The sequence below is a fragment of the Pelophylax lessonae genome (assembly GCF_965119305.1).
Source record: "Pelophylax lessonae genome assembly, chromosome: 6".
Taxonomy (NCBI): Eukaryota; Metazoa; Chordata; class Amphibia; order Anura; family Ranidae; genus Pelophylax; species Pelophylax lessonae.
Genome location: NC_138773.1, coordinates 71,493,243 through 71,506,145, shown reverse-complemented (window position 1 = coordinate 71,506,145; position 12,903 = coordinate 71,493,243). Strand labels below are relative to the sequence as shown.

The 12,903-nt window shown below is 43.7% G+C and overlaps 1 protein-coding gene across 2 annotated transcripts in view; it reads left to right on the top strand.

The window, feature by feature from the left end:
• TFAP4 (transcription factor AP-4) overlaps window positions 1-12,903 on the top strand; it is a 50,477-nt gene that overhangs the window by 19,510 nt on the left and 18,064 nt on the right. For both annotated transcript variants that reach the window (XM_082260557.1, XM_082260556.1), the window contains exon 2: window positions 9,032-9,197. In XM_082260557.1, coding sequence (XP_082116683.1) covers window positions 9,032-9,197 — 166 coding nt within the window. The remainder of the gene's footprint in view (window positions 1-9,031; window positions 9,198-12,903) is intronic.

The window sequence follows — 12,903 nt, the reverse complement described above, 5'->3', positions numbered from 1 at the left end:
GTTGTCCTAATTGCCCTAAAGAGGCAATTAGGGAACTGATTTCCTAAAAGAGGCCGCTGTCACAGGGGAAGACATGAAACTGTTGCAGGTATGAAGCGCAGAAAAGAGATCGACTTTGCTCCATTTTTTAAAATTGATCTTATAATATTTATATATACATTTTTTTTTTTTATTTATTGTATAGATCTAGGTAGGATTCGCTACAATTGCTGGAAGCCTATTGCAAGCATCAACTACTCTTTCGGTAATCTAATACTTTCTAGGATTAGTTTTGAACTTTCCTCTTGGTAGTTTAATGTCCTAATGTTCATACACTTAGCTTTGTATTGTCACGGAGGATCATCAGGCTGTTCTGCCAGGCTAAGCTTTCGGACTATGAAAGTGCTGAAGTTTGCCTGCCTGTGCCTACTTCCTGCACATTCATTCCTATTGGCCATTGAGGCTGCCCATCATTATGATGGGCCAATAGGAAAGTATGGGGGCTTGTGTGCTTAATAGTTTTACGTGTGTGACGTGGTGCCTGGGATGTATTTAGATAGAATCTTGTGCTTTGTATAGTGTTTGGCTGGTACTAGAACAAGAATAGCATTTTTTTCCTAGCAAAAGGGGGCACTGCCTGCTTTTAACGCATGGAGTGGCAATTATTCCAATGCAGTGCCCGTTGGGTTGTGGTGTCCATCTGTGGAAGTCCACAGCAAAGATTGGGATGTGGGCTAAGAAGGGTAATGCTAGGTACATGCTAGAAGTGTTTTTTCTTTTCTCAACCCAGTGGGCTGAAAAAAAAGAAAACTGAGAGGTTGCTGTACTAACTAAGCAATGTTGGTGCAGTGATCTCCCCCCGCTCTGACTTTTGTGTTCTGAGGGGGTACACACCGCCAGAACACACTAGTTTTTTAGCATGCCATTCGACAGAAGCCAGTCAGGCTGCTGTACTGGCTGAATGTCGGCCAGTTTCTGATGAACTGGTCAGTATTGGGCCAATGTGTACCAGCCTTAAAAGTGCAGAATACCAATGTATAGCATTGACCTAAACACAGACTAGTATTTAGGAAAGACCTTAGGCCAGTGATGGCGAACCTTGGCACCCCATATGTTTTGGAACTACATTTCCCCTGGTGCTTGGGCACTCTGCACTGTAGTTGAGCACTATGGGAAATGTACTTCCAAAACGTCTGGGGTGCCAAGGTTCGCCATCACTGCCTTAGGCTATAACTGCTGTCTTGTGCCCACTCTGAGATCCACCCCCATGCGTGCCTGGTATTGCGCCCTCAGCTCCCTGGGCGGATGGTATAGAGGACCTTCCATGGCAAGTCCCTTGAGGCAACAGCTTCAATTTAATTGTAAGCAACTCTATACACCAAATGCTTTTTCCCAATGGGCGTCTGTACTGTTATATGCATTGTGATTTTCATGTTATTTCCTTTTTTTATAGTTAAACAATTGCACCAGCTCCTGAGGAAGTGTTACATACACGAAACGCGTAGAGCATACATGATGCAATTTCTATGGATTATGTACTACCTTGTTACACAATGTTTTTACAATTGATTTTATATTCATTGGGACATGTACTCGTATACTTTTTGACATGCTCTGTTTATTGGGATTTATTGCATGGCATCCACTGTCTTTATGATGTTACAACTGTGCATACAAATAAATCAAATTACATGTGCATTATTTCATGTTTTTTGTTTGGATGTGTATGCACACATACTTTTGTGTATAGTTTATGGTCATTTTAATCACACGCCTCATTTAAAGTCCCACAACCCCCCTTTTTCATGTTTATATTTGGGATGGAGATACAAAAATCTTTGTAACCTCATTTAAAGTCCCGACTCCCCTTGTTTTCCCTCTGAGATTGGAAGAGCTTTGAAAACTGATGTCCTCTACTGTTCGAGACACATTCCTTCATCAGGACCAAATTCCTGGTCACTTACTAAAGGTGACCTAAAATGCCAGTTAGCAGAAGAGGAACAGCCTTGGCCAGTTGTTAGTGCGTTGGGGTGCGATTTTTAAAATGAATTGCACTATAGTTAATGCCTTGCTGTGTGCTTGCGGTAACGCATGGTAAAACCCGTTTTTACCTGCGTGGTGCACTGCAGAAGTCTGAATTAGCCCTTTGTTTTTTTTTTTTTGCTTAATACCACCTGAACTTTTTATTCCTCACAATATCTAACTAGATTCTTCTCTTGGTGCACAACATGAAAATGAGAAGACAAAAAAAACCAAATCTGTCAGTTCAGGTAGCTTTTTCATGGCTCGTTATGACATTATGCCCCCTAATTTGCAAATTTTCCCATGAACCCCCATGCCCCTTGCAACATTGTGCTAGGCAGCTATTGCAAGTTGTCATGGCAGGTGGCTCTCTTCATGGCCTTTTTCCCTAATGGGATGAAAAGGCGTCCTCCCAATTTTTCAAGGAATGTTGGCAAACATGGTATGAATGTTACAAGTTCAAACTGTTTGAGCTGTAGGATGAAGGAATCAGTTGAGATCGATTTTCAGAGATGAGCTCAGGCTGTTCGATTTTCAGAGATGAGCTCAGGCTGTTGGGATGCTCTTCCCAATCCACCCAGGAATCTGTCACTTGTAACAGACCAATCATCTGTGGCCGAGGCTTTCTTCACCCTTCAGCCCCGTGTATACTTGCCCCTAGAATATGTACAGCTGGGGGGTGAGGAATGCCAAAAGCTTTGCCCATGGGACTTTTTGAGGGGGGTGAGGAATGCCCATTGCAGGCAACAGCTTCCTGCTGGGCTTGGCCATGTGGGTTCAGAAGAGCATCCAAACTCGCCCGACCTTATCTTTACTTATGAGCTCCTATACCTCTAAGGCTCCATGTACACGGGACGTTGGAAATGGCAGTTTAGGAGCAGTTGGGCATTTTTTCAGAAGCCCCTGAACGCAGCTCCATGTTATCTTATCTGTCCATGTACACAGGATCGTTTACAGTCATTTGCAGGCAGTTGCATTCAGGGACGTTTTTTAGAATGCAATTATTTGCGTTCGAATGTGTGTTTCCCGGCATTTCAAACGCAAAAACGCGACCGAACGCGATGACCCGAGTTTAGCGTTCGCGTTTTTCCGTTTTAAAGGGGAATAATTTTTTTGACCTCTAGGAACGGTTCTAAACGCGGGTGCAAACGCGACTTGACGGACGTTTCAAACGTCCTAAAAATTCCAGCATTCAAAGGGACTTTTAATAACGTCCCGTGTACATGGAGCCTAATGCAGACATTTTTCCAGTCGTTGTGTAAGGCCCCGTTCACACTGGGGCGACACTATTTGCCGGGCGACCTCATAGGTCGCGGCGCGCTGCTCGCTCCGTGACCTCGGAGCAGCCGGCACGGACTTCATAACATTGAAGTCTATGCAGGTCCCTCTGGGTCGCCCCAAAGAAGCTCCGGACCCTTTTTCTAAGTCGGAGCGACTTGTGTCGCTCCTATTAGAACGGGTCCGCAGCGTCTCTATGGAAGGCGACCTGTCAGGCGACCAGGTCGCCTGACAGGTCGCCCCAGTGTGAACGGGGGCTAAATGTTTCTGTAATGTTCGTTTACAAAAATGTTGTCGCTTACATCATGAATTCTTGGGCAGCCACTGCTGGATGTCTGAAGGTAGCGCGTTGGCCTAGAATTTCTTCAGAAATGTAGGACCTCTCTATAGAATGGGGCACAAAATGGATGCCTGAAGCCATTTTGTTCATCCTAGAGAAATAACTTGTGCATGTTAAACTGATAACTGCAGAATTGGAGACTTTTTTTTTTTTTTTTTTTTGTTCCGCTTAGCCAAATAGCAAATTAACAAAGTCCTTTTTATTATCCATAAAATTAAGATAACATTTCTTTACTATCCCATTGCTGCATGAGGTGTCTTATTGCTATGCTCTGTCCTCTTGTTAATCACGTCCTGTGACTAATCCCTTCTATCGGGAGGGGAAAAGATTTTGGTGGGGGCAGGAAGCTGGAGTTCCCTCATTCAACCCTGAGGGGGTCAGCTGCCTTCATTCTCCCCCTGTACTGTCATCTGGAAATTATTACAGAGCCCTGAGGGCAGACAGGAGGGGATGAAAGGGGGGTTCTTGGTTCCGGCTTCCATCCTTTCCTGAAAGGGCCACACACAGAGACACCTAATAGGTCATATTATGCTGGCCGGTGTACAGCGAACACCCACCTTAACCCTTTCAGTGCTATGCGTCTGCAACAAAGGACATGCACTCATGTTTATTTACTTGGCTTTGTTCTTGCATATAGTTTAGCATAAGGCCTTCTATATCAAAGTGTCTGTTGGCCTTAAGAAACCGGATTCCTGTATATACTATTCAAAGGTAGGACAGTTGGACTTTGGTTGCTATTAGCAGCATCAACATCACTTGCTTCAGCCATCTTGATAAGAGACCTGCACTGGCCCCCAGCAAGAAATCGGGAATAATTTTTGATAATGTCACTAGCCTAAGCTAAAGTGACCCTGGGGATGTAAGGGCACGAGGTGAGCCTGTTTATGCATAGCAGACATAAAGGGGTTGATTTACTAAAACTGGAGAGTGCAAATTCTGGTGTAGCTGTGCATAGTAGCCAATCGGCTTCTTACTTCATCTCGTTCAATTAGGCTTTGACAAAAAAAATAACTGGAAGCTGATTGGTTCCTATGTAGAGATGCACCAGATTTTGCACTCTCCACCACTACCAAGATCTGCTGCTGGTACTCCCAGAATTCCTATGCAGGTTTGACCCCGAGAAAGTTGAAACTTTCTCTAACTCCCATGCAATGGTGTACAGACACTGAACATTGCACGGTGGGGCATAAGTACCAGGCATTTGTGGGCACTCTAGGTTGGGGGGGAGGGGGTGTGTATGGGGTTTAGGCAGAAATAAGAGCAGATTTTCTGACACCAGGTAGGGGATATTAATCCATTAGTGCCCCGTAAAAGGTTTCCTCTTATCTGTCTGGCATGAGGTGTGTAGGTACTTTGCTCTTGAAGGTTCTGAGCACCAGGGTGTGTCAGATAGGGTGTTCCTTGCTGGATCCAGTTGTTTCCTCCACCAATATCTAAAGTCGGCCATACATGGTTTGAATCTTGGCCGATTCCCGCTAATTTGAACCCTTAGTGCTGGTTCACACTGATCCGACTTGTCGGGCGACTTGGTCGCCTGACAAGTAGCAGTCCATGCTGTGCAATGGAACCGTTCTAATCAGAGCGACTCAAGTCGCTCCGACTTAGAAAAAGGTTCCTGCACCTTTTTTTTTGCACCTTTTTTTTTTTGCAAAGTCGGAGCGACTTGCATTGACTTCCATTATGTGAAGTCGATGCAAGCCGCGCCGAAGTCGCGGTGCACGGGCGACTTCATTAGTCGCCCGAAGTCGGGCGACTTTGAGTCGGATCAGTGTGAACTGACTTTGGGCAGGTTGAATGTATCAAGTTGATCGGCCAGCTTGGATACAATGCCTTCTGTATTCTCTTAAGTTTAATTGTAGACAATTGCTCTGCATCGGACAAATTTGCAGTGTATGACCTGCTTAAGTGACTAATGTATTAAAATTGGCAATACATCAGTAGAATTTCTTTTAAACTTTGAACAAAAATTCAAAAAAAATTGCTCTTCAGAGCATTCTTTTTTTTTTTTTTTTGCCAACTAATTTAATTTAAAAGCCCTCAAATTCTGTCCAGACCTGCTATTTTAATGGAATCAGATGTATTAAACAGGTTTCAATATATGTACTTTTTGTTCTGGAAAAAAAAAAAAAAACACGTTCACGGTTAGAATTTTATTCATTTGAGAAGTTTTCCAGCCTGCTCCTTCAAATTTTCTCATCACTATGTTTGAAAATGAACATTAATTTGATCCCACTAACTAAATAAAAATGTTCCAAAAATTATCATTTTGAACAATTTTCTACTAGTGTAAGGCAGGTTAAGGCTCAGTTCACATTGCTGTGATGCAGGTTTGACACGATTATGTAGTGTGGTTATTCTGTGGTGCAAAATCACTGTAAATCGAACCAAGTAGCACAGGAACCTTTTCCAAAGTGACGCTGTGCTGAGTCGCATTGATGAGAATGGGCATCCGTTAATATAATGTATTTTAAAAAAGAATAGCGCGCAAATGCAAAAGAAATTACTACCAAATCTGAAGAGAGTCCATAAATAAAAATGGGGGTTTGGTCCCACCATATGGCCATATCGTGCTCAAGCCCACTATCAAACCCCCATTTTTATTTATGGACTCTCTTCAGATTTGGTAGTAATTTCTTTTGCATTTGCGCGCTATTCTTTTTTAATATACATGTCTTTTGGTTCATAGCTGCAGCAGCTTTGGAAATACATGGGTATGCTCCCCCAAATTTTTTGCCTGTTTATAATATAATGTATTTCCCTTTGTCATACGAATCAAGTCGCATCAGAAGTCTCACTAGTGGAAGTCAGCAATTAGAAAGCAAAATTAAAGCGCACTACCTGCTGGAAAGGTATTCTACCCCTTAAAGGGCACTGCTGGATGACTTTCATCTTTGTACACTTAAGCCTCGTACACACGCAATGATTATCGGCCGACCGATCGGCCGTCTTTTGTCCAGTGTTGTTGTGTTGGTTGGAATGTGCCTAGACTGCACACGAATTTTCTCGGCCAACAACAACCAACTTCAGAAGTGATGTCATGTGCTGGTTTACTTTCCGTGATTTTTTTTCTTCTCTGAGCATGCCCAGTCTTGCTCATCTGATTTTTGTCTGCCGAAATCTGTACTGACTGAAGAACAATCGGCCGTTCTGTTGACGACCAACAAAAATTTTATAGTCTGCACACCAGATTTTGTTCGGACGAAAAGTCTGAGTCGGTTGTCGGAAGCATCATACTAACAAGCCGAAAATCGGCCGATCGGAAGTTGGCCGAAAATTCATGGCCAACAATCGTTGCGTGTGTACGAGGCATTAAGGGAAGTTTTGATTGTGGTATACCTGGTTTAATGCTAGTATAAGGACTTATGCAAATGGATATCTCACTTGGTTTTCACTGAGATACTTTGACTTGTTTGAGTTGCTTTAAGCTGCTTCCCAGTTGTTTTTTTCGTTCTCATTGAGTTAGCTGAGAAGAAAAGCAGCTGAGCCAAGTTGTACTCTGAGACTGACTTTACCCAGTGCTGTTTTGTCTTCCAAAACGTCAATCTGTAATGTTGTAAAAATTAAAATCTCCTCAACAATATAAAACAAGCAATCGTTCGTTCTTTTTATTTGAAGTGTAACACTGTTAATGATGCACCCAAATCAAAGAAGGAAGCATGGGAATGACATGACATGCAATACATGGCTCCAACTAATCTAGATGGAGAGCTGGGAAAAAGCCAAGTGTAGAATACCCACAATAAGAGCAAAGTATCGGAAGGAAAGAATGCAGAACTAATAAAAAGGAACATAATCATAATACCTGCCTACTTGACTTCTCCATCCCCTCCCCCCCCCCCCCCAAATAATGCAGTTATACCACTGCTGTTTCGGGGTGTATATATAAGATAATCTGAAGGATAATTGGCATGTATGGCCAATGGGCCATCCAACAATTCCAGACTTTGCCAAGAAAGCTTGATGCTCCTAGGTGGCTTAAAAAAAATAAAAATAAAAATGCAGCGAGGGAGTTGATCAGTCCTTTTCAATAGGCTAATGATGGGTATGGGTTTTTCCAACTCAGGATTTGGACTTTTTTGGTGTAAAACAGAATGCTGAATAAGGCTGGCCATACTTTTATTATTATAAATTTTTATTATTCTTCAGGATTTATAGATCGCCAACAGCTTGCGCAGCGCGTTACTGTGAGCAGGCAGTACAGTTATACTACAATTCAATACAGGAGGAATCTGATTAGTCATTTTTATTTTCTTTTTCCAACCAGCAGGCACGCATTCAAGGTAGATGGGGTAATCCTCACACTGAGCTATTGCTTCTGACAGCGGGAAGACTGCCATCAGAATACACGGATCGGCACCGCCGGCTATAATCAAGAGAATTTCCAACAGGCTGGTTGTATAGTTGATTGATTTGTATACAACCAGCCTTCCCAAACATGGATCGAAATTCGTCCAGTCTCTGCTGAACCAGCCTAATTTCGATCTATTAATGTCTAGCAAGTTATGATGGCCTTTGTCTGATCTGTGTCCTCCACCAAAACCAATAGACAAGTTGAAACATTTGCAATAATGCGTTACATAATGGTAGTATTGTGAACAAATTGGGTGACCTCCATCTGGAAGTGTTAAATCATTGGGCCTTTCCAAATTGTATAAATAAATTCAGCAGGAGAGGTTGGACAATGCCAACATTTAGAAGGCACAGAATGGTAGACAGCCGCTAATCTAGCAGGCCTAAGGAATGGTTCTTTAGTATACAATTGGACAAAGCGGTTTCTTGCATAGACTGTGGATGAAGGTATAATCCCACCTATCAGACAAATCCTCATCATCCAGATCAGGAATATTTCTCAAAAGCCTTTTATATTTCATTAGGGGAGTTGGAGGGGTGGGAAAAAATGTTTTGTTCTGAACATAGGTTTCCCAAGGGAGGCATCCCTCAAGTTTTCCAAATTGAGTCTTCATGGTGAGGGAGTCAAATTGAGACCCAAAGGCATGGTGGAGCTTTAGGTACTGAAAGAAATAACAATTTTGGAGATTGAGTTGTGCTTTGAGATTTTTTTTTTTGTCACGAGGGTGCCATATTAAACAATATCTCCAATTGTATTAATACCTTTGGAAGCCCATAAAGCTGCGCCAGGAAACTCTATAAATTGTGGTAGATTTGGGTTTGCGCCACAGAGGAGTATAAGGGAAGTATTTGGTGCTTTTTTGGTGGAGTTATTGTTGAATCTAGTACCAGGCCTTGGGTGTGTACTTCATACAAGAGGTAAGGGTATATGGCACCCAACAATTCCTATGGCTCAGATAATACAGCGCCTCATATGACCCTAAGAACGCTGACTCCAATACTGTATCAGCATCACAGGTATCCTGCATCAGCAACTAACATTCTTCAACTTTTTTGTTTCAGCCTCGCCAATATTCCTCTGACTCCTGAGACACAGCGAGACCAGGAAAGGCGAATACGCCGCGAAATCGCCAACAGCAATGAGCGACGTCGAATGCAAAGTATAAATGCTGGTTTCCAGTCCCTGAAAACTCTAATCCCTCATACAGATGGGGAGAAACTAAGCAAGGTCAGTAGAGGGGTCATAAAGGGGGGTGGACTATATTTGGAAATTAAGTAAATGATGCAATACCTCAGCGATGTGTTGGTAGTATGTGCTTTATTTTTTTCAGACATTTTCGGACATTTCAGATGCTTTTAAGCTCTTACCCATTAAACCTTCCTTGTGGCAGCAACATGGCATCATATGGAGAGATTCATACTACTTCGCTACCAAACTGACCTTCGGCTCAAAGAGCAGTCCAGGGCTCTTCGAAGCGTTCGCTCAGTCCCTCACCTGGATCCTAACTCACCAGGCACGGTGCCAGAAAGTCATCCATTACCTGAATGACTTCCTACTGATCGAACGGACTGACGAGCCCCCCTCAGATATAGACAAATTAAGGGTAGTGATTGGCAACCTGAATGTGCCCATAGCGGAGCATAAAATGGAAGGCCCCACGCAGTCCATCACCTTCCTAAGAATCACCCTTGACACCTGCTCTATGCAGGCCAGCCTACCCCCTGACAAGCTGTCCCGGATTAGGGCGGTCATTCATGTCTTCACCACCTCACGAAGTTGCACCAAGAGACAGCTGCAGTCCCTGTTAGGCATGGTAAACTTTGCTATGAGGATTGTCCCTCAGGGGCGTTCCTTCATTTCTCGCTTCCTGGTCTTCCTTTCCCACGTACAGGACCCCGATAAAACCATCAGGCTAGACCAGGCAGCTTCTGCAGATCTAGCAATGTGGGACAACTTCCTTGAGAACTGGAACGGTGTATCCATGTTCATCCCAGCAGCTTCAGCCTCCTCACCTCATATAGTAACAGGTGCAGCAGCCTCCACAGGCTTCGCCGCCATTTTTGGCACCCATTGGTTTGCAGGTACATGGCTGCAGGAAATCCTCCAGGTCCCCGGGTTCAGCCAGACGTCCTCATTGTTGGAGCTTTACCCTATTGTCGTGGTAGCTCAGGTCTGGGGACGCACCTGGGCGGGGCAGACCGTGGTCTTCTCCACTGTCAATTTAGCCACGGCTGAGATTGTCAACAAAGGCAGGTCCAAGTCTCTGGCCCTCATGTCCTTCCTACGCAGGCTGGTGCAGATATCAATTCACTACAATTTCAATCTGCACTGCACTTGCATACCTGGCAGGTGCAATGTCGCAGCAGACGCACTGTCTCGCCTCAATTTTCCTTTGTATTTCTTACAGCGACCCGGAGCAGACCCAACCTAATTTCCTATCCCACCTTAGTTGCAGCAAACAATGGGCTAAAAGACCACTTTCACAACGCTATGCTGCTCCTGGCAACTTGTCACTGTCGTCCAACATGCTGAAGGCCTACCGCACCGCCTGGAACGCCTACGGCGATTTCCTAGCCACATGCCCCAGGACAGGCACAGGTCACATCAAGCACTTTCTAACTTCATATGTTACTGCCACACCCATCTGAACCTGTCCCACAACACTGTCAGACTGTACCTAGCTGGCATCCAGCATTTTCTCTCCCTACAAGCCCCTGGGAAACCCTTGTTTTCAACCCATGCGGCATTGCTGTGTGGCATCCAGAAACATCAGCCCGTAGCCAGTAGCAAACGCTTGCCCATATCAAGTTCTATGTTCCGGAACATGTCAGCCACCCTGTCACGGTCCCCACTTTGGTTGCTCCCCAGCTTGGTCATCCAGGCCGCTATCTACCTGGCCTTCTACGGCTTCCTACTTACAGTGGCCTTGGTTGCCAGGTGCTACGCAGGTGCAATCTGGCCCGCCTTTAAGACTATTTTGTCCTACAACTGGCAGTGTCCAAAACTCATCAGTTCGGCACCGGGGTTTGACATCAAATTCTTCCAGACCCAACGCATGGTGTCCAGCAGTGGTTCTGGACCAGTTGTTACCACATCTGCTGATCCAGCCTAGCTCCAGCCCATTGTTGCCTTTTCCTTCCAGCCCACTAACAGCCAGTTCATCAGACATGTTCGCATCCTCCTGGCTGATCTAGGCCTCAACCCTAACAAGTTTAACGGGTACTCCTTCTGGAGCGGCCTCGGCCGCCTCCCGGTATGGGGTGCCGAGTCATGTTATCAGAAGATTAGGCAGATGGAAATCAGTCTGCTTTACCGGGTATATTCTGAATCCCCAGTTTGAGACGTCACAAGCATTCACCAAGCTTGCCCAATAAATGTAATGTATGCCAATAAAACAGCTTCTCTATCCTGGTATTTTTGCCTCCTTTTTGGTGTACCGACCAGCTGACCAATTAGGCCAGTATGGTGGACATTGGGAGGAGCCCGGGGGAGGGGGGTATTTAAGCAGCCCACTTACCTGTGTTCCTTGTCGGTTCCAGTGCACGATACCCTCCCTCCCATCACATCCCTCTTCTACAATCAAACCACTACTTATCTTGGGTATGCCCCCTTTTTTGGTGTACTGACCAGGGCACACATTAGATCTGTTATGTTGAGTCTTGTAGCATCTTGATGTGGTTTCACGTCTATTTCGGTTGGGGGGGCTCTGACTAAAATAAAAAAATAATAATTAAAAAAAAAAATATATATATATATATATATTTATATATTTTTTAATTATTATTTTATATATATATATATATATATATATATATATATATATATATATTCTAGTGTATTAGGGCAATAATGATGTTTTTTAACTATGGGAGATTACCATTTGTATCTGATATAGCTATGTAATTTACCTGCTGTATATTCAGAAATGCATACATTTTACTCCTGTACTTCCACTGGCAGAAACCTGTGCATACATATGAATCTGTGAAAGGGTTATTGGATTTCCTTACTGGCTTCTCTCAGGTGAGAGTGGAATCTAAGTCAGTATCAGTTGTATGCTTATTCTTTTTCTCTTTTTAGTTCATTGAGGGACACAGCAGATCTTTATGACGGATGAGTTTGATGTTGCCACCTGCAGGAGACCTCCATCGTAAGGATCTGCTCTGTCCTTCAGGTCTCGTTCACAACGTAGGGGCATAAAAACTGATAGGAAAACCACACAGATTTATCTCACTGAGACATGAGTGTACGTCAATTTTCATGTGCATTTTAGTGAGTTTTTATGTAGGTTGACATCAGTTTTCATGCACGTCACTTATGTGCTCTGTTAGCACCAATGTTGGTTGCATGTCATATATTTTTATTTATTTTTTTTCCATGCAGAAAACTGCATACATTTTGCAGATTCCTGTGCAGAAAAAATCTGCACAGTGTGGTGTAAACTGGGCACATAGAGAACCCATGTTTTCTTTGAGCCCTTGCAGAACGCGTGCAGAAAAACGGACGTCTCTGCACATGGTGCGAACGAGGCCTCAATGAACTCGCTGGAAAGGATTTTATAAAAATCTCCTTTTCTCTTCCATTCATTAAAGGACACAGCAGATCTTCATGATGGATGTCTCCTGCAGGTGGCGACATCAAGTCTATCCATCATGAAGATCTGCTGTGTCCTTCAATGAACTCACAGGATTTTATGGTAAGAACAAAAATAAAATTTTTAAAACTACGTGTTTGTAATTAGACCTGGTCTGATGTTGGAAGGTAATGTTTTAAAAATAGCTGCTATTTAAATCACTAAATACAACCAGTGTTTAGGTTTTAGAAAAGAAGTTCGGCATTTTTTTTTTTTTTTTTACCTAGGTGTATGTAGTCAGTCCCCTGCCGGCTCCAAGACTGAGAACCGTGCAACCGAGTTGGTGACTGTCACTCACCG